The sequence below is a fragment of the Salmo salar genome, chromosome ssa03, assembly GCF_905237065.1.
Source record: "Salmo salar chromosome ssa03, Ssal_v3.1, whole genome shotgun sequence".
NCBI lineage: Eukaryota > Metazoa > Chordata > Actinopteri > Salmoniformes > Salmonidae > Salmo > Salmo salar.
Genome location: NC_059444.1, coordinates 23,526,357 through 23,549,711, shown reverse-complemented (window position 1 = coordinate 23,549,711; position 23,355 = coordinate 23,526,357). Strand labels below are relative to the sequence as shown.

The 23,355-nt window shown below is 40.6% G+C and overlaps 1 protein-coding gene across 11 annotated transcripts in view; it reads right to left on the bottom strand.

The window, feature by feature from the left end:
• The window catches only part of astn1 (astrotactin 1), a 281,049-nt gene extending 265,114 nt beyond the window's left edge, over window positions 1-15,935 (bottom strand). For 4 of the 11 annotated variants that reach the window (XM_014190634.2, XM_014190635.2, XM_014190636.2 and 1 more), the window contains exon 1: window positions 15,391-15,933. In XM_014190634.2, coding sequence (XP_014046109.1) covers window positions 15,391-15,685 — 295 coding nt within the window. In that variant the 5' untranslated portion in view covers window positions 15,686-15,933. Of the gene's footprint in view, window positions 1-15,390 lie in introns of all 11 variants that reach the window. The other 7 variants (XM_014190638.2, XM_014190639.2, XM_045714660.1 and 4 more) reach the window with 5 other exon arrangements.
• Window positions 15,936-23,355: the final 7,420 nt, after the last annotated feature.

Sequence of the window (23,355 nt, the reverse complement as noted above, 5' to 3'; positions counted from 1 at the left end):
AATAGCCAACGTAGCTAGATGGCCAATGTAGCTAGTTGGTTATCATTTTGAACATGTACCATTTTCAGCAACGAGCCATCTGACTTGCAGTGTAACGTTAGCAATTTACTGGTGTGCTGATCTGACCAGCCCAGTCATACCCATCAATTGACAGTTGATAGTCGTATTAGATGATTGTCGTAATAGGGAAAGAAGGAAGTGTTTTAAAATGCCCAAATAAAGTTTGGCAATAAGTTTAGCTACCTAAGAATCTTCTTGCATGTTTATGGACCAAGAAACCTGTAGATCAGTGCACGTGTGTGCGTTCTCACTTATGAAACTATGGGCAGATTTGAGTCATTCAGACAGAACGTGTCTCCTTTCATCATGTTAGATATTATGCACATTTTTGGCTTGGTAGCAAATGTCATCGCCATTGAGCTAGTTCTCATAGTAGCAGTAAACAGCACCAAGTGATATGATGGAGGGAGACGTGAAAGAGATCAGAGAAAGAGAGCAGAGTTACAGCCTCGCGCTATCCAATCGTAGCAGTAGGATCAAGTTACAACCCACCCATTTCTTGACAGATAACTGAACCAACCAAATGAGTTGTTTCAAATTTCGTCCTGGCAGCGGAGTTGTTTAGAGATGCGTTCTGACAGCTGAAATAATATATTTTCCCCAAATCATGACGTTACGTTGGACTCATTTGCATTGAATATATGTTATTTTATATTCTCAAACTAACAGCAGTGTCTATATGATGTCCTTCCATACAAACTTGGCATGCTGGAGTGATGCTTCTATGCAAATGTTGTGGGCCAGTAGAAATGGAAGGCAACCATTTTTTTGTCATCTGTAGCACCATAGACTCCACTGATCAGCCAAAACAAGATCAATAACTCAATGCAGGCACACAGTCCTATTGAATATGCATTCACATGTATTGTGAGTAGGCCTATGTCATCTTAATTTACACCGTTTTTCAAGAGATTTATATTTCTACTTTTACTTTTGATGCTTAAGTTTATTTTAGCAATTACATTGACTTTTGATGCTATATTTAAAACCAAATACTTTTAGACTTTTACTCAAGTAGTATTTTTGCTGGGTGACTTTCACTTTTACTTGAGTCATTTTCTATTAAGGTATCTTTACTTTTATTAAAGTATGAACATTTGGTACTTTTTCCACCACTGCTGGTAAGAAGGGGTAGGGAGGTACTTCACATGCTCTCGTGCATTCTTTATGCAGCCAAGCTTCAGGAAGCAGGGAAACCTTCCTAGAGAAACACACTACTTTCAAGTTGTGTCAGTCCAGTGTTCTATTCAGTACAAACTCAAAATAAACCGTGTTTGAGCACAAAACATCTCAGAGGTATAATGATTGCATGCATCTCGTATTGTTGCATAGTGAGATTACAGGTTGAATTAAGGCACATCTGCAATGCTGATTACCATAGTATGATTAGTGCTATCACATTACATAAGCAATTATTGTAAACAACATACAGTACATGAATGACTGACTGAAAGTCATAACAGTATCAGTTTATTTCAGATCTGAAGAACTAAGGTGTGTGGTAAGAATTTAGGAATTATCCCCTACAAAAGTAAGCACCATCAGATCACTTTACAATTCATTTTGACAGCTGTTCTTGGCACAGCATTGATGTAGACAGTAGACCTGAATGGCAATGCCAAGCAATGAGCTTATGTTTATGTATAATCCACATAGACATCATCCATGAAAAGAAAATTGGGAGGTCAACCCCCTTTTGGCACATACTGTAAATGGACAGTCCCAATCTAACCACATTCCTCTGAGAATGTGTCCACTCTACTGCTAAGTAAATAGATTAGCTTACCTCCGACAACATGAACCAGGTCTGACTCCACTCAACAACCAACACAAGGTAGTGCCCTCGCCGCTTCATTTGGCTAATCTAAATAGATGCTAATAGGAGTTGATGACAGCATTGAGCTTTAAGTGCTAACTGTTGATATATACAAACACCAACATGACTGAACGTAACTCTTGAGAGGTGCCAAACTCTTGCTCATCTCTACCGTGACATGGAACTATCTTTAGCCAGTGCTGATAAAACAATTGAATACAACATTGATTAAAATAAATTACATGAAAATGTGTTCTTATACCAAACAGAGTTAAATGTAGCCTACTTAAAGAGCTTGCCACACACATAGCATAATACAAAACAAAAAGGATGAAGAATTTCAAGAACAGCCTTATGCAAATGTAGATTCCAATCCAATGAAAGTGTATAATACATATCAGTGGAAAACAAATGAATTAGGCTACCTAACATTTCTATCAAACAATTCATGGTGATCTCACATTGCTACTGACCAAAGGGTGACCAGTGGGAGTAATTTCAGAAGGATAACCCCATGTGGTGCCACAGTGTGTACAAATCTCTCTCAATGTGATGTTCGAATCATAATCTCAGTGGTATTAAGCGACCTTGACCAGATTGCAGTTCTTTCTTATATGTGCTTTTTAGATCAAAAAGCATGTATTTTCATGATTTGATAGATAAGAGACTGTTAAATTGAGGATGCTTAGTATTGTAAGCTCCTAACAGAAAACTAGGTTCAGTGTGCATAATGTAGCCGACATAGAAGCAGTCACTGGAATTTAGCCATTCAAATGTGTCTGCTTTGATAAAATACAGTATTTCTACATGAAAATCACATTACTGCTACATGACCACTAGCCTGATACTGTACAGTATGTGCCCCATTTCATGTAGAAATCCTATACCCCAGGGCCAAAGCATGCTTCTTGTCAAAAATGATGATTATCATGCATAGAATTACTTTTCTAGAGTGACAAAGCATGTTTCAATATGACAGGCGAAGCAGTGCACCCTTGGAATCTATCATAATTATCTCTCCTATTGCCATGTTGTACATACAAATTCCATTTGTATGGAATTTGAGCTACCAAACTCAATGAGCTAACAAACTCATTTTTTTCATATGCCAGTTGTATTTATACAAATTATGAATATCGTACAAATGGATATTACAAATGAAATAAACTTGGTTGCAAAATGTTCAACACTAGATAGACTCAGCAGCACTATGCTAAAGGTTTTTGCATCTACTGAGGGAGTCCATTATGGAAGACTCCATTCTGTAGAGCTTGGGCTCCAGATTTGAGGATTAGATTAACAAAACCCAAATATGCAGATTGATAAAATTAGCCACTTGGCCGACTATTGATGGAGCCCTGTGGCAGAGGAATGGCTGAAACCCAGGCCCTATACCGAGGAGACTACATTTAGAGGAGAATTCATGTGAGTGATTGTCCAAAAAAATCTACCTATTCAAAGTGTGCATAGGCCTATATCTGGGCTAGGCTTCATCTAAATTCACATTGGCTGTGCCTGCTCTTGTCCTACTGCATTTATTCACCACTTTCTAATTTAATTTCAGTCCTTCTGGATTACCTTCATCTACTTAATGGCTTCCTGATTGCGTGTCTAGTCCTTCTGTTAGCATTATTAAAATGTCATTTCTGAAGTAATTAAGTAAAGCACTTATTTTCTTGAGGTTACTTCGCCACTTAATTTGTTCTTCATTAATGATATGTAATGGTCTTGTAAATAAATGAATCATTGTTTCATAGCATGGGTGCAGTGTCCTGGAATAATGGTAAAGTTTGTCTCATACTGTGTAAAGTAATCGGATAAAGTAAAATAGAATGTTGGGGACAGCTTTGAAAGAAATCCACTAAAGCAAATATTGTAATATTTTTGGACTATTGCTGTCTATATAATAACATGTGGTGAGTATTTAGATGTATCTTTTTTATGGAATATTTGTATTGTAAAGAAAACACTGTTCATGCTGCCTTAAAGTGCTAGAAACGTTCAGATTAATTTAACCGTAAAAGTTTAACTGCCGTCTCGAAAGATGTATGAGCATCAGTGAATCTCCTGCATTGTAGTAGAGCAGGGGTTTCAAGCATAGAGCCAGCGAAGGGATCCAATCCAGCCCGCTTGTGGTTTGAGTAAAAAAATGGAGAAAGAAAATAGAGTGTGGGGATACATTAACTTAATATACTTTAAAAGGACTAACACCAAATTGAAACGGTGTATTAAAGATAATGGGCCTACATTCATACAGTTTCGTGACCGTGTCCAGCACACTAAAAATCCCCAAAAATTAAAACTAGCATCAAAAATTCCATAAACGATGGATAGAGGAAACATTTTAGCAAATTTTGAAAGCGAGGAAATACTGTATAACAAATCGTTGAAGACAGAATACGGCACCCGGGGCAACATTTTGTTTGACACCCTTGTATTAGACGATGGCGCTGGAAAGGAATCATGAGGGGAATGCAAATGTTCTGAACATTCCAAAAAATACAATTTCTCATCTTCAGCTATGGAGACAGGCTGTCTGCCTTCCCTCCTCTGGGGCTTGTTGATAACATCTGTCAACACATATGGCAGTCAGAAAAGTGTTTGTTTGTAAATCTAACAAAATAATGACAGCCAGATTCTGTAAGTGGAAAAATCATATGCTGATTAGAATGGAACTATACATTTTCCACTGTTTTGTGTATGCATGGAAAATCTGATTACAATGGTTGCGTAAGTTGCGAAGAACGAAGACCGCATTGTAGAATAGTAATGATGTGTATAAATTAAGGATCGGTTTCCCTGCATCTGATGAGGTGCTCTTGAATCAATACACAAATCGATGAATTACGGCAAAAACTGAGCAGAGGTGATGTCAAACAAGCTATACAAACATGGTTCTGAAAGACTAAGAGACACGCCGTGATTGTGATCGTGATTGCTTCAACCTCACGAGCTGTAGTGGGATTGTGGGAGCATATAATGACCGTGTGTTCAGAAATCTATGGGCATCTATTTAACCTTCTGGCAACGTTGCAGGGTCCTCTGTCCATTAAACCCATTGCCATGATGAAAAGGGAGCTCTAATGGAACAGCCAGGTCTGAATGGAAGCACTAGAGGACACCCAGCAAACTGTAAACCTCATAAAACCACTGTCCATTTGTCAAAATCTGTTAGAAATGGTTTTATTTATCTCATTTTCGGACCCTAGCATGTCCATTGAAACACTTTCCCTCTTCAAGATCCTTTTTTAAAAGCATTGTTCTGTCAGGGAAGAACTATGAATCACAAGAAAATGTATGCAGATAATAAATGCAAATTAGTCTGTCAAATCAATGTTTGATAAATCCTTCACAAAATCTTGTCAAGGTTAAAATAATCATCAAGCAAAGCTTTGGTACAGTACAAAGTCAGAATTAGTAACAATATGATATAGGGTTTAACTTTATTTATTCTTGTAACTACGGGAACAACCCAGCCCACGCATGTATACAGAACTGACCCACTGGACAGACTTTCATCTAGCAAGCTCAAGCAAGTTCTTTGAGAGTCCAACCATGGCAACTGAGAAAGTTATTGTTTCTTATCAAACAAAACAATATAGTGTTACATAACATAATTCTGCAAATCCATGGTTCATTTCACATTGCTTCATTCATCAGAGCTTACAGTAAGTAGTACAGAGAGGTTCAAGATTTGTGATAATACTTTCTCACACAATATTACCCCTCATAGAGTCAAGTGTCAATTGTAGTAGGTGAGTGTGAAGGTGACACAACAGTCTGCTGTAGAAGGCACTGCAGTAAGTTCAAGAGGTCTTCATCATTCCAGCAGAATAGCAAGCAATGTACTTCATAAAAGGTAATAGAGCTGGTCAAGTCAGGGTATAAATGCAGAGCCAGAGCCACTATTGCGAAACAAACAGCTGAATATGGATGTGCCAGGTATGCTGCAAAGCTCTTAAGCCTAAACTCAAGGCAACTAAATAAATAATACATCATGACTCATACCGTATTATGTTTCTGATCCTTGCCAACTCCCAAGTAAGCATAGCGAACAATCCATACTGTATGTGCTTCAGACCCATCAGTAATAACAAGGCCCATGAAGCATTTTCTCAACAGGACAGTTTCATCATGTTGCTTCACCTTTAATTTAAGTTTGGACATAACGACTTACTAACAAGCCTAATTGTTCTTTCCCTCGACTAGCATTGTAGCAGTAGACAACAACTTATCAAATCGGAAAAATAGTACATCGCTTGGTTGTGTCTTGAATTAGAAGAGGCAAAAAGTGCAATCCGACAGACCCTAGTCAGTATCAGCCACCCCCAGCCAAGGTTCAGACAAGACTCACTGACAATAAGTTACCACTTCTCTGACAAAGTAGTTCCTGCTATCACTCCCTCACTGTTCTCACCTGAAGCTTGATTGTCAGTGTTGCACACTGCAGCCTAATGACAGACAGACAACCCTAAGAAGCTAACCTGTGTACACTTCTATGTAAAACTCACTCACTTCACCTCTAGTTAGAGGAGGTTGATAAACAGGTAGATAAACATTGTTTTACTTTCTGGAAGGTCTTATTAATCAAATTACTTTTGATTATGATTAAAATACCTAAACCATGAGTACATTTTCAATTTGTAATCCAAATAGAATAAATAACATTGAAGGCAGCATGGAAACAAATTATTTACTACCATCAAATATTCTGGGAATGAGGTAAACAACAGAGAAATCTTTTCAGCTTAATTGTGTTGGCACCGCATTGCCATTCATTACTGTAAAAATCAACTATTAACTTCTCACCAACCATCCAATCCCACTACAACTGTTATTTTGTATGGAAGATAACTGGCAGTAACTGGATCCAGGATGTCTAAGCAGTACAATGCATACTGTATGCATTCATTGTTTATGAACACTGTGTACATTAGGTGGAGTACTTGGCAATGGGGTTTGGGTGTAAGCCTTCCTAAAACTAATCTCACAGAGGGTCTCCTTGTCATACAGAGGATGTCATTGTCAAACAAAGTATCCTAACTGTTTGCCATCTCTCTCTCTCTCGCTCTCTCTTTCTCTTTTTACTGCACCTGCTGTCTTGACCTCTAAATGCTGAGCTATGAAATGCTAACTGACATTAACTCCTGAAGTGCTGACCTGTTCCACCTTATATGACCACTGTGAATATTATTTGACCCTGCTGGTCATCTATGAACATTTGAATATCCTGAGGAAACGATCTGGCCTTAATGACCATGTACTCTTATTATCTCCACCCGGCACAGCCAGAAGAGGACTTAGCCACCCCTCAGAGCCTGGTCCCTGGTCCCCCCTTTCTTCCTAGCTTGCTGTTTGGAGTCTTTGGGGTTTTAGGATGGGTGTCTGTATGAGCACTTTGTGACAACTGCTGAAAAATGTATTGATATAGCTGTACGGTTTCTAAGATCCTCCTGAGAGCAATTACTGGCCAAGAATATGGCATATTATATAATTGAAAAACTACCGCCTTGTAAATATTTAACTAACATGCCATGGCTGACATACATTACATTTACCATTCTATAGCGATAACCCTAGTGTGCTATGGTGAAAAGGTCACCTTAAACTTCCTCCATACTATCTTTACGGCTGTGACACGGTCAGACAAGTGTCCCAGCAGTGTCGAAAAAGGATTTCCATGATTAGCACTGCAGTGCAAAAATGTGAATTCCATACAGAACATTTCTGTCAGCCCTCAAAGTAGCTTAAGTGGATGGAAATTGAAAAAGTCTCCGCCTGAAAAAGATAGACCTGTGTCCTATAGAAAGACTGCAAGATCAGCTTCCAGACAGAGTGAACAGAGCCCTGAAATTAGTCATCCTTTGGAGAGTGCAAGAAAATAAAGTGTGTTCCCCACTACCACTATAAGAAGGGTCACTCCCATTGCGCCAAACTCAGGTGTCACTCAAAAGTACAAAATTCAGTATTGGCAAAAAGTATGAACTACTAATACATTACTCTTTAGGTTGATGTTAAAATGGTTTGCCATTAGGCTGTTTAATATAAACGTAATTGAGTAACTCCACTGAATGTAACTTAAATTGCTCAGTGTCATGTTCAAATAAATGTCAAAACCTCTCTAATCATTCATAATCTGGAGAACATTACCCTACTTGGGGCATTAAGCCAATCAGGTCCATAATCTCATTACACAGTAGACTGCATGTGAATTAGACTCCCACATTTTATGAGAATGGTGTCTCACATTGGAAACCTTTTATGCCTTGATTGACATTTTGGTACCAGAAATAACACAATTTTGTGCTTCGTTCCTATTTATGTCTTGGAATGACTTTAATGTCTTCTTCAAGGGTTGTGAGATCACAGGGAATGTCCAGGTCAGTACGGAAGATTCACTTATACTGTATGAAGAGGATAGTGTAATAAGGATGGGGGGAGCAGTATCTTACCCTCAATAACCTAGAAACTTCTGGATACTGGTTCTAATTGAAGAGATGAGCCAAATAACCCTTTATACATTTAATCTTGTAACCGCTTCATCTTTAAAAAATAACTCTGAAGGCTACTGTTCGTGAAGTGCCATAAATTACAAGACTGCATAACTTTTTCCAAGGGACAAAAATATTCCTAACCACTGCTGCTCTGTTTGGTTGTCCAGAATTTTGTCCCAGTAGTACAGTACATGTGAGCCTGCATATAGATGTCATCTTCTTTCATTGCACCCAGTTGAGCCTTTCTAACCCAAGAGTCAAATAAAAGCAGTAATACAGTTTGGCAACTATATCGACATACTACTGAGACACTGCAGTCTACAGACACAAAACATATTTGCTAATGACAGCACAATATTAATTCACATGCTGTGCTTGACTGGGATAATTTCCAACATATGAATACAACACCGCCAACGCATTTAGAATAGATATATGATTTGAATATTGGTTTAGAACTATAGCTAATATTAAATGAGATTTTTTAAACTTGATTTTGATCATTTTCAGGTAGACATAAAGACACCAGAAACCATGCAAGGCAAGATCTACAGCTAATCAATGGAGATCCACACACTGTAGTTAGCATTTGATTTTCAACAAAGGTGCTCCCACAGCTACTGCTGCTACCCCCTCCTAGTGGGGAGATAAACATCACCTCTCTTCAAGGGACTAGTCTAAGCACCAGCTCACGTTGTCATGGAAACCATTCACTGGCACACAATCTCTCTGTGCTCTCTCTCTATCGCTGTAGAAATGCCTGGACTCCAACTCAGCTTTGCTGCTTCGTTATATCAGAAAGAAGTATTTTGGTTAAAAAAAAATATATATATCAATCAGAGGTTGGTATGTGCAAGGAAACCTTTGTGGTCTTTGTGTGGGTGGATCGGAGAAGGGGTGTACATATGTAGGATCTTAATTTGATCCCTCTTTTGTTGCTGAGAATTTTCTTGCACCGTAAATAAATAAATTCACAGAAAACCCACACTAACACTTTTCATGTAGCCTATTTTTGGCCAGCTCAGAGCCTAACCACCGATCAAGCAACATTATGGACTAAAAGTTAAAATCATATTGCTGCAGGATTATTTTGCTGTGACAATATATTGTAGGTCAAATTAAGATCCTGCATCTGTATGTATTGTACTATGCATGAGTGCCAGTACTTGTCAGTGTGTGTGATTGTGGGGTGGATTTTGTGCACACAGGGCAATATTGAAAGGGAACCCATTATATCCAATTAAAAATAGCTTCAAACCCTTGCATGTGTTCTGTTTACGCTACATTAAGTATTAATAGAGTGTGGAGATGGAGGTGTAAACACCTGAAGCAGCGTGCATCCTGAAATGTACTGATTACCTTTAAATCTGTGTAAAACCCAGTAATGGTAAAACGGATATCACATTTCTATTGCTACTCATAATCATAAAAGCCAACTAACAGGGAAAATAAACTAAAAGGATCTGCTGCTTTTGTTCAACATTTGGAATTAAAACAATACATTGGCTAGCCTGGGTAGGGATGGACATTCTACCTACTGTACAGAACTGCAAAGGCACACAGAAGAGTGGGTTACTAGTAATTTATGGAGCAGGTAGGTAAGAATAAATTCTTTGTCAAATAATCCTCAAATGCCAACTGGCTTCTTACCACAACTTTGGGATAGTGATTGAACTCTGGACTAAACATGTATTATTGATATCAGGGTGCACGCACAACTTTGCAAATGCTCTCAATTACATGTGTATACTCGAATATGTATTAATAAAATATCCCCATGCATATTCATAATGATGGGATCGTGTGAACCAATGTTAATTCCCCAAAGGTAGGTTATACTGGACCAAATGATTCCATTATTTCATATTAGGACTTGTAATTAATCTGCATGTGGTGCCTTTCAGCATATGGGGATGATCAGCGGCTGCCAGAGCAAATACAGAGAAATCTCTCCCCCTAAGGGAGACTTTATTAGCTCATCTGAGGACAAAGTTACATAACAGCTCTATCTGCTATAACGTGAAGTTGATATACAGTGCCTCGTGAAAGTCTACACCCAGTGCAGCCTTCACAGTTTGCTGCCTTAAAATGAAATCTAAAAAGTGAAAGAAAAACCGAATGATGTCTTAATTACATATGTCCCCACACCCATGAGGTAATTCTTGGTGGAAGCACATTTGGCAGCTATTACAGCTGTGAAAATGTTTTTATATGATTCTACCAACTTTTCACAACTCTTAGGGCAACATACAGCTGTATATCCATTGTTTTTGTCAAAAAAGCTCAGTGAATTTGGTTGGGAATTATCGATGGACAGCAATATTCTAACCTTGCCTCTGATTTAGGGCAGGACTGAGACTGAACCATTCAGGAACACTCAACTCCTCTTGGAAAGCCATTCTGGTTTGTCTTTGGCATTAACATTTGTGTGTTGTCCTGCTGAAAAATCTATGCTCCTTTCATATTCATTTTGATCCTGACAAACTCCCCAGTCCCTGCCAGTGACAAGCATAACCATAATATGATGCTGCCACCACAATACTTGAAAATACAGAGCGTTTCACTCTGTGTTGTGTGGTATTGGATTTGACCAAAAACGTACAATTATTTTTCAGAATTACTTAACGGCTATGTTGCAACAAAACAGATATGAAGTGGATTTTTTAACACAGGCTTCCTTCTTTTCACTTTATCATACAGGCCAGTAATGTCGAGTGAATGCAATGTTGTTGATCCTCTGTATTTTCAAGTGTTGTTGTGGCAGCATCATGTTATGGGTATGCTAGTCACCGGCAGGAAATGGGAAGTTTGTCATTATGGGTTATGAAAAAACAATACCTGGATATTGTACAGTGGTGTCATACTCAATTTCGCCTCAAGCAATATTGCCTCAAGCAAACTAAAGTGAGGCATTCTACCATCAGACTCATTACTACATGATGATGACAATCACACATACTTGTTAAGCCTACTAAATAGCATGGAAATACTGTATGTGATTGCAAACACAGCAACGATATAGCACGCATGCTTTGTTTTGAGTAGGATATGTTAGTGCTAACAAAGCTGGTACATGACCCCTCCCACAAATGTGCTGCAATGTGACTTACAGAGCAGACTCCATTAATGTGTGGATCACAGGAGGTTGGTGGCACCTTAATTGGGGAGGACGGGCTCGTGGTAATGGATGGAGCGGAATGATATCAAATACATCAAACTCATGGTTTCCATGTGTTTGATATCATTCCATCTCCGTTCCAGCCATTATTATGAGCCGTCGTCCCCTCAGCAGCCTCCACTGATGTGGATTTGTTGTCTCACTATTTTGGCCATGCGTTCTGAACACATACACTTTTGTAATGTATTTTGTTCCCCAAAGGCTTCACTTCATAGGATCACACTATACAGTGCATTCGGAAAGTATTCAGACTCCTTCACTTTTTTCACATTTTGTTACGTTAAAGCCTTATTCTAAAATGGATTAAACACACAATAACCCATAATGACAAAGCAAAAACAGGTTTTTAGATATATTTACAAATTTATAAACGGAAATATGACATTTACATAAGTATTCAGACCCTTTACTCAGTTGTTTTTGAAGCACCTTTGACATCGATTACAGCCTCGAGTCATATTGGGTATGGTGCTACAAGCTGGGCACACCTGTATTTGGGGAGTTTCTCCCATTCTTCTCTGCAGATCCTCTCAAGCTCTGTAAGGTTGGATGGGGAGCGTCGCTGCAAAGCTATTTTCAGGTCTCTCCAGATGTTCGATCGGGTTCAAGTCCGGGCTTTGACTGGGCCACTCAAGGACATTCAGAGACTTGTCCCAAAGCCACTCCTGCCTTTTCTTGGCTTTGTGCTTAGTGTCATTGTCCTGTTGGAAGGTGAAACTTCACCCCAGTCAGAGGTCCTGAACGCTCTAGAGCAAGTTTTCATCAAGGATCTCTCTTTCATCAAGGACTCATCGCAACTCGGCAGTGAAGGCTAATATGGAGCTGCAGGATGGTGGCTGCTGTTCGAGAGTAGAGAGATGATGTAGGCAATCATTGCCCGATCGGTGTGGAACGAGGACTGTAGCTCGAACACCAGAGAGCACTGAGTGAGGAACCCCTTGCATTCTCCAGGGTGGCTGTCATACTGCTCTGGGGCTGGGATCTTGGGTTCCCAGTGCAGGTTCCCTGGAGGAACTACGGCAACAGCTGTAGCACTGGGCGATGAGACTTGGGCATTGGCTCCTCCTGGGTTAGGGTTGGGCCCGTGGTTAGAGGGGATCGGTAAGTGCCTGCAGGGTCTCTGATATTTGGGAGAGTTGTTCTTGCTGCTGCCTCAGCATTGCTCCTTGTTGGGTTATAGCATTCTGGATCTGGGTGATCTCTGCCGGGTCCATGTTGAGGCAGAAGCTTGCTGTGACGTGGTAAGATTAAGACCCAGGTGCAGAGAAGAGATCAGACGAGGAATCAGTGGTTAAGAATAAACATAATTCTTTACTGAGAAACTGTAGCTGCAGGATCACAGTAAAAACAACAAACACTAAGTCTCGAAAACGCACTCAGGAAATGACCGCACTCAGGAAACGACCGCACTCAGGAAATGACCGCACTCAGGAAACGAATGCACACGGTAAACAATTCAACCTTCTGCAAAGGACAACAGAAAACACACTTCTCTTAACAGGGAAATCATAATGAGTAAATTGGACACACCTGAGTGTCGTTAATGTCTCTACCGCACTCTGGTGACAGGTGGAACAATGACACTACCTATGAGCAGGGTCCATAAAGTAGTGCCTTCAGAAAGTATTCACATCCCTTGACTTTTTCCACATTTTGTTGTGTTACAGCCTTAACTGAAAATGTATTAAATTGAGATTTTGTTGGTCAATGGCCTACACACAACACTCCATAGTGTCAAAGTGGAATTATGTTTTTAGAAATTTTTACAAATTAATAAAAACATTTAAGTTGCATGGACTCACTCGGTGTGCAATAATTGTGTTTAACATGATTTTTGAATGACGACCTCATCTCTGTACCCCACACATACAATTATCTGTAAGGTCCCTCATTCAAGCAGTGAATTTCAAACACAGATTGAACCACAAAGACCACGGAGGTTTCCCAATGCCTCGCAAAGGACACCTGTTTGTAGATGGGTAAAAAAATTGAAAAACAGACATTGAATATCCGTTTGATTATGGTAAAGTTGTTAATTACGCTTTGGATGGTTACACTTTGGACACCCAGTCACTGCAAAGATACAGGCGTCCTTTCTAACTCAGTTGTCAAAGAGGATGGTGCCTTTTAAACAGTTACAGAGTGTAATGGCTGTGATAGGAGAAAACTGAGGATGGATCGACAACATTGTAGTTTCTCCACATTACTAACCTAATTGACAGAGTGAAAATAAGCTTGTTTGCAACAAGACACTAAAGTAAGAATACTGTTATGTTTGGGGCTTGACTTAGGCTAAATCGAAGAGGAAAATCTGGTTCAGTCTGCTTTCCACCAGACACTGGGAGATCAGTTCACCTTTCAGTAGGACAATAACCTAAAACACAACACCAAATATACACTTAGAGTTGCTTACCAAGAAGACAGTGAATGTTCCTGAGTGGTGAAGTTACAGCTTTGACTTAAATCTACTTGAAAATCTATGGCAAGACCTGAAAATGCTTGTCTAGCAATGATCAACAACCATTTTGACAGAGCTTGAAGAATTTTTAAAAGAATAATGGGCAAATGTTGCACAATCCAGGTGTACAACACTCTTAGATACTTATCCAGAAAGACTCACAGCTGTAATCGCTGCCAAAGGTGTTTCTACAAAGTATTGACTCAGGGGTGTGAATACTTATGTAAATTAGATATTTATGTATTTCAATTTCAATACATTAGCAAAAAAATCTAGAAACGTGTTCACTTTTTCATTACAGGGCATTGTGTGTAGATGGGCGAGGGAAAAATTTTTATTTAATACATTTTTAATTCAGGCTGTAACACAACAAAATGTGGAATAAGTGAAGGGGTATGAATAGTTTCTGAAGGCACAGGTGCCATTTGGGATGCATACCTAGTCCCATATCACACTCCCTCACTGCACAGCCCTGCCATATGAAAAGAAAGTCCACATTCGAAGAGTCCCATAGAACTATAGCAGTTGTGTGCTTCTCTAATCAGCACCATGGACAGCAGCCATAGTTCTGAAGTGAACGCCACTCACTCTGCTTATGTTCTTTCCTTCTCAAAGCATTCTTGAGTTTGCTCTAAAAAAAAACATTGCCAAAATTTGTGAACATGTAAAAAGAAACATTACTTAAACATATATTTTGTTGTATATATGGAGTGGGTATCAATAAAGGCTATTCTACAGAGTTGAGTCTACCATCTAAAAAAAGTAAAACTATGGAGAATATGTACAGTAGGCCAGTCTATACATTGTAAAGAACACAGGCTGTAGTGATATAGTGCTACACCTGTTAACTCCACCAGCATGTAAACACATATAATATGTCTATTAATCTCAGTGAGGTAATAGAATCGCAAATATTGAATATTTTCACATACATTCCTTAAATTTACTTTAGTGGATATACTGTAGTAGACTATACTTTTATTATCAATAGGCTCGCGTCCTGCACTTTCAGCCATCATTGCTAATGATTGGTAGCACATAACCTTGAAACCAGCTAAGTTTTTGTAAAATGCTCATGTAATTTCAGTATTACTAGTCATTATGCTCGATTATGTTTGCCATGCATATGTCTACAGTTCTGATTAGCAATTGAAGTGGGTTCATTATCGGCATGTAGCCAACTCAATGTACACCGTGGAAATGATTATAGCATATAGCAATCTTAGCCAGGCCTAGTGTGTATTATATTGCACAAACTAATCTCACGTGTAATAATGGACATGGCAGACAATCTTCTACTAACAATAATTGACCGTTTATGAAACATGAGCATGGCAAGTGGGGATGCTGAACATCAAGACTGCAGCCTATCATCCGAACTCACCTAGGACGAAAAAGGGGAGTTCGGTGTTTTCTAGATCGTCCACGACGACTATTTCTCCCGGGAAATCATTTCTGACGGAGAACAGAAGCTTGGGCTCGGAGGCCGACGGACTATGCATGATGCTCAGGTCGTTTTCTCTCAAAAACGGCAACGCAGACACGGTGACGCTTTTCATTTTGCATTCCATATCTTGGGACTGATCCTTGTCGGCATTCACACCTTGAATATTAGCAGCTTTGAAGGCAAGAATCCACGCGAGCGAGACAAGCAATCTCAGACCCATCATGCCCCGCATCACCGCTACTTCGTATCCCCGTTTCCTTTCTGTTCGAGGGCTTCACTTCAATACGGAGAGGAAGAGGAGCGAGGGGGAATGCGCTGACAAAGCACACATTTCCGGGTTGTTTTGTTCCGGAAAATAAATTGCGCTTATTTCGCATAAATCCCCATAGCCTATGCTCTGTCACATGGTTAAAGATGATTTTTGATCATTTCAATGCAGCGTATGATAGCGGGAAAGGCAAAAATGAGCAGTACCACTGACCCCTTTATTGGAAATACCCAAATAAAGCCATTGAAGATGCTGCTCATCTGGGAGCCCACTAGTGCAATATGAGATAGTCGACTGTATTTGCGCGCCAATACGTTTATAGGTGTTTATTATAGGCTACAGTAATAACCCGTATTCAGTCGCCATCTGCCCACATATTGTGATGACTTGCGATGGACCAAACAAACTGTCAGTATTGATATTTTTTTTTTTTTAAACCATCAGCCCTGGGTTTTATTACAGCATCTGCCCTGTCAAAACAGAGGTAACTCCAGTACACTGGGTCACTCAACTTGAAAAATTAAAAGTAAACAATCAATGAATGTCAGGAGGACTGAATAATAGACAAAACATAACTAGAGCTATCACAGACACCATGCATTTATTAATGGGATGGTTGCATGAGACTTGCAAGAGAGTGGAGTCATCAATATTCAAAGAAAATAAAGTTTGCATGGGGTTTTGCACATAGGAGTAGAAAAAACGAGAGCAGCTGAGTGCATCTGGTGATGAAGCGAGTGGCAGGTGCAGAGAGGGAGAGAGGGCACAGTCTGGGTCTAAGAATGATCTCCCTGTGTAATCTTGAGCTTCTTCCAGCAGTCGAGCAAGGCTTTAGCAAACGGTAAAGTGGTTCTGTGATTAAAGGCCACACAATTCATTTCCAACTCTGACCTGCACCATAATTGAGCTCTGAGGGTGGGAGAGAGCACGACAGCAACATCACTATCCCCATCTCTGGTTTTTGATATCCATTATTTTTGGGAGATCTTTCAGCAACACATGTCACATGGGCATGTTATTGTGGTATACACTATATACAGTACATTCAGAAAGTATTCAGACCCCTTGACTTTTTCCACATTTTGTTACGTTACGGCCTTATTCTAAAAAGCAATTAAATAGTTTTTTCCCCCTCATCAATCTACACATGTATTTGGGGAGTTTCTCACATTCTTCTCTGCAGATCCTCTCAAACTCTGTCAGGTTGGATGGGGGAGCCTCACTGCACAGCTATTTTCAGGTCTCTCCAGAGATGTTTCATGGGGTTCAAGTCCGGGTTCTGGCTAGGCCACTCAAGGACATTCAGAAACTCGTCCCCGAAGCCACGTCTGCCTTGTCTTGGCTGTCTGCTTAGGGTCATTGTCCAGTTGGAAGGTGAACCTTTGCCCCAGTCTGAGGTCCTGAGCTCTCTGGAGCAAGTCAAGGATCTCTCTGTACTTTGCTCCGTTCATCTTTCCTTTGGTCCTGACTAGTCTCCCAGTCCCTGCCGCTGAAAAACATCCTCACAGCATGATGCTGCCGCCACCATGCTTCACCGTAGGAATGGTGCCATGTTTCCTACAGACGTGACGCTTGGAATTCAGGCCAAAGAGTTCAATCTTGGTTTCATCAGACCAGAGAATTTTGTTTCTCATAGTCTGAGAGTCCTTTAGGTGCCTTTTGGCAAACTCCAAGCGGGCTGTCATGTGCCTTTTACTGAGGAGTGGCTTCCGTCTGGCCACTTTACCACTTCACCTCGTCAGGCTTCCAGGCCTTAGCTGGCTTGAGAGGTATACTTGCCTCGGTTGGCTCAGCAGGCTCCCACCCCACACCTTAGCCGACTCGTAAGGCTCCCACACCTCGGCCGGCTTGTTAGGCTCCCATGCCTCAGCCAGTTCGTCAGGCTCCCACGCCTCGGCCGGCTCGTCAGGCTCCCACGCCTTGGCGGGATCGTCAGGCTTTCATGCCTCTGCCATCTCATCAGGCTCCCACGCCTCATCTGGCTTGTCAGGCTCCCACGCCTCATCCGTCTCGTCAGGCTCTCACGCCTCAGCCGGCTCGTTGGGCTTCCATGCCTCAGCCGGCTCGTCCGGCTCCCATGACTCAGCCGGCCTGTCAGGCTCGCCTAGATCGGACGCCCCCTCCCTGGCGCTCGAGGGCCCCTGGCGTTCGAGGGTGCCAGGCTGCCCATCATTACGCACACCTGTCACCATCCTTATGCGCACCTGCGCTTCTTTGGACTCACCTGGACTCCATTACGTTGTTGATTGCCCGTCCTATGTCTGTCTGTTCCTCGGTTTGATCCCTGTGTCAGCATTATTGTCATTATATTTCCCCTGTTTAGACGCTGTCCTTGTTTGTTTCATGTCAGTTATTTATTAAATGTTCACTCCCTGTACTTGCTTCTCATCTCCCAGCGTCTGTCCTTACATAAGAATGATGGAGCCACTGTATTTTTGGGGACCTTCAATGCTGCGGATTTTTTTTGGTACCCTTCCCCAGATCTGTGCTTCGACACAATCCTGCCTCTGAGCTCTACAGACAATTCCTTCGACCTCATGGCTTGGTTTTTGCTCTGACATGCACTGTCAACTGTGGGACCTTATATAGACAGGTGTGTGCCTTTTCCAATAAATTGAATCTACCACAAGTACATTTCTAAAAACCAGTTTTTTTCTTTTCATTATGGGGTATTGTGTGTAGATTTATGAGGAACATTTTTCATTTAATCCATTTTAGAATAAGGCTGTAACGTAACAAAATGTGGGAAAATAAGGGAAAGGAGTCTGAATACTTTCTGAATGCACTGTATGTCCCAAATGGCACCCTATTCCCTATATAGTGCACTACTTTTGACCAGGGCCCTATGTACCCTGATCAAAAGTACTGCACTATTAAGGGAAAAGGGTGCCATTTGAGACACAGACAGTTTGTGGATTATTGCTGTCCTTATATTGCACACTCCTGGAGATGAGCAGCACCAGCATCAACTATTGAGGTTTGTATTTTCTCCAGTAACACTCTGGTGTGTCATTGATTTGGTCATTAAGAGGGATTTACAGTAGTTATTGAAATGAAAACTCTTTCATCAGTGAAAATGAATCTGGGAGATGAAAGTGTTTTTTTTATCTAGGAATTACTCATTTGTGTGCTTGCTATAATGAGCTAATTTGATTTTGTTCTCAAACCTTAACCAATACAGTAGGCTACTCTGTTCTCATAGATATCCTGTTGTTTACATTGTTGATTTTGACTGCCAAATAAATTGGGTGTTTCATTTTCTATCAAACCTATATCTACACCTCAACTTCTTCAAAAAGCTAATGCCACTTGTATGTAAAATGTGTAGCCAACAGCAAGTATATTTTTCTGAAAAAGTACATATAACCACTATGTCTTATGGGTCTTAAACCATTTGAGTAAAAAAAGCTAAATCCTTGAAATACCTAAAAATAAGGATAGAACTCAATTTGTCACGACTTCTATTGAAGTCGATGCCCCTCCTTGTTCGGGTGGTGCTCGGCGGTCGACGTCACCGGTCTTCTAGCCATCACTGATCCATTTTTCATTTTCCATTGGTTTTGTCTTGTTTTCCTACACACCTGTTCCCAATCCCATTCATTACATGTTGTGTATTTAACCCTCTGTTTTCCCTCATGTCCTTGTCTGAGATTGTTTTGTTTGTTATTGATTTTTGTATTGGTGAGCTACGGGTATTTTTACCCATGTTATTTTAATGTACGTTGGTTTTGGAGTTCGTGTTTGATTGTTTATTATTTATTAAATAACTCCAGTTATACCAAGTTGGTTTCTCCTGCGCCTGACTTCCTTGCCACCTACACACAGGTCGATGACACAATTAGGTATTTCAGATTGTTAACCAAATCGCTGAATTTTCATAAAACCTAGTGGTAATATATTAATGTTATGGGCATTAATATTTAATCCAGATATATAATGAGGTTTTCTTCACCAGAATATGTTGAAGTTTTATGAGACTGACATGCCATTCCCCTTCAGAATAACACTCACTTTGAGTAGCAACTGGAAAAAGACAATATGGACAAATACGGTACAGCAACGACTAAGATGACTATAATTGGGTGACCTGAGACACCTGCCTTAAACAATAATAACACAAAGATAACATACAATATACAATTTTTGAGTGAACTCTACAACCATTTTAAGTTCTAGTCAATATTGCTGATTTAGAGAGTGGCTAGATTGGCCTATTGTGGCAGAGCCTGTAGCAAAAATAATGAAAGCCTGTATTTACAGTATTTCCTAGCCCATGACTGCTAAAATAAAAAAAGGATTAACAAATACCAAATTTGAGTCAACTAGCCCTTTAAACAGTGTCCTCATTCAAAATAGAAGCTTGCCAGCTCCCTCTCAAGAGATTGTACCCTTTGAATTTTTTATATGTCAACTTCAGAAGACGAATTGCAATGGGATACATCTGCCACATGGCCTCCCCGGATGGATTACCTGAGTCTCCAAGCAACTCACGCTCAGAGTGTAGAAGGGGTGGCAAGAGCTCCCTTAAACATACCACAAAGGCCTGACCTTCTAGTTATGGGCATGATCACCCCCTTGGGCCAATAGCATCTGGCAAGGTAATGTATTGTTGGCATGTAAAATGATGCCACAAGAAGCAGAAAGATCAGAAGGCTTGTGTACCCTGGAGTTTGACCATCTGTGTCTTATTGGTTGTCATTAAGGTTTCTAATTTGGGGGTGACTTGGGGATTTGCCAAATGAGGGCAGAAAATGTCATTACCCAACTCCTTCTGAGATGTTGTGGACATATTTACATATTTACATTATACACCTTAATTGTCTTATTGCCATGACATTGGGAGGGCGATAGACCAAGGAGACAGAGGTATTGACACAAGCTTGTTTCTACATATTACATTTTAGTCATTTAGTCGAAACTCTTATCCACAGCGACTTATAGAAGCAATTAGGGTTATGTGCCTTGCTGAAGGGCACATTGGCAGATGTTTCACCTAGTTGGCTCAGGGATTCGAACCAGCAACCTTTTGGTTACTGGCCCAATGCTCTTAATCGCTAGGCTACATCCACCTTTATTTGATTCAGTATCTATTGGAGGAAATATCCCTACAGTCACTCTTGCCGTGCTGTATTTATCGAGTAAATTCTGAGATAAAATGTAAATACCTGTATTTATGTTCATTTAAATGACTATGTCTTATGGGACTCATAACACTTCAGAAATGTATGTGAAATATCACACATTTACGAAACTAGCACAAACAGTTCAGGGCAACATTACAGCTTAAAAAATATATTGCTATGCAAGGAGGTGGAGACATTTATTTAACAAAAATACAACTGAAACGCTCTAAGCCCAAACTGAGCTTGAGCTTATTCTATCAAGGCCAAGAAGGAAAGATAATTGACATTCTTGAAATATTCTGAAACTATAACTAGGAGCCAAGACTCTTGGCCCAAGAGAAGCTTGTTCAGGTGGTATGCCAACTGCCATTAGCATTTTATGCTTGGGAAAGGCTCTTGCTGTCCAATACACAAAAAAGCCTAACAGTTCTAAATATATAGATAACATGTGGGTGGATACATCTCAGCTTTGAGAAAAAAGACAAATATATCCCTTGGATTTCAATGTGTTGCTGTCAATAGCTCACTTCCTCCAATCAACCTTCTAATGTAATACAGATCTCTGCTTTAATCCCTCATTTGTTCAGGGGACAAGTAGTGTTCATTTCAAAAGCAGCACTGATCCAACATTGTCTATATTAGGTGGTTAAAATAGAATCCTCATGTTGCCTCCTTATAAAGCCCACATGAGACCTACCGTACAATAATTTAGTTCCCTTTCAATTATTTGTTTCAACATCTCACAGTGGGATTTACCAGAATCTCCTCAGTAGCTCGAAAGACCAATCATACGTGCCTGTCGGAGACAGGTCAAGTGGAGGATGAGGGAGCTCCTTCCCTCATACTAATGCCGCGTTCAAAACAGCTGGGAACTCGGAAGTCGGAAATAGGACTGGGAAAAATAATTTGAACGGTCATCAAATTCGGAATTCCAAGTCGGAAACTTTAGCATCTTTCTAGAACTCCGACTTTCCGACCTGAAGATCACTGACTTCATGATTTGACCTTGTTTTTTTCAGAGTTCCCAGTTGTCTTGACAGCACTATAAAGAGCCGCTCGCCTGCCCTCTGATCATTCTCACCTCTCTTCCTCACAGAAAAGTTCTACTTAGCTCTCCTCAGCACGACTTGATCTGTTTCCTGTTTAACTGTTCACAGTGTGACGTTAAGGTTACACCGCCAAGTGCAGGGTTATCAGCTCTCATCTTTTGGGTTGGTTGACTTTACCGAAAGGGTAAGAATTTGCTTCACTGCTGTCACGCTCTGACCTAAGAGCTGTTTTTTCTCTGTTTAGGTAGGTCAGGGTGTGATAGGGGGTGGGCATTCTATGTTGATATTTCTATGTTTTGGCCGGGTATGGTTTCCAATCAGAGGCAGCTGTCTATCGTTGTCTCTGATTGGAAGTCATACTTAGGCAGCCTTTTTTCCCCTGGTTTTCATGGGTAGTTGTTTTCTGTTTCGTTGTATTTACCTGACAGAACTGTTGGCTGTCATTTTGTTTATTTTGTCTAGTGTTCGTTTTCATTCAAATATAACGATGAGCACTCAACACGCTGCGCCTTGGTCTCCTCTATATGACGCTCGTTACAACTGCTTTATTCTTTCATCTCCTGTTGTAGCTAGCATCACACGGCTACTGTAGCTGTGGAGACTTCGCTAGGTTAGCTGCAAGGTTTAGCTAACCTGGCTAGCTTGCCGCAAGGCTAGCTATCCTACCAAATAGCTTTTCTACCTGGAAGAGTAGAATTACTAGTGAGCTCTCTCATTTAGTTCAACCCACTACCGGCATTGACTAGACCTTCTAGCTTGGCCCAGAGGGTACTGAACTCTCTCTCTCGCTCTGCTGTGTGTGATTCTTGCTAGCAGTTACTCAAATGGAGAGGTGCTGAATCTCATTGGCTGGAACTCAAATTGCTAGGGGGCTGGCCCACGTGGGGGGAAATGTACTGTAAATGGCGCAGCACAGCTTCCAGAAAACAGTAACTCTGCTTATAGATTATGCATGTATGAACTACACATTGAAACATCCAGCCCAAAGCGGGAGGTTTACAAAATACTTACTTTTGTAACTAGTATTGGAGCATGTCTCGTCAATGACAGGCACTTCTCTCCCTGGTATCTACAAAAAGATCTACATATCTGCTGTTCTGTCCAAGCGATGAACGTAACGTACGTACTACTGGCTTACTAGGCCAATATGATGCTAGATATACACAATCCCCTATCGATTGGCAAGCTTAACCCAGACCTTTATTGATGAGACCTCAACCTCGAAGCCTCCAGAAGCACCATTCAAGGCTGTGGCAGTGCCATGAGTCTTGCAGTGGTAGGGGAGAGAGCCTTGTGGCTCAACCTGTCCAGCCTGTTGGACAAGAAGAAAGCAGATTTCCTTAACGCTCCTGACGAGCCAAAGGAACTGTTGGTTGTCGCTGCCATGCGGCAGAAGTGCAAACTTCAAAAGAAGGAGTACCAAGCTTTCAACTTCTGTCTGCCACGTAGATCCGGGAATCAT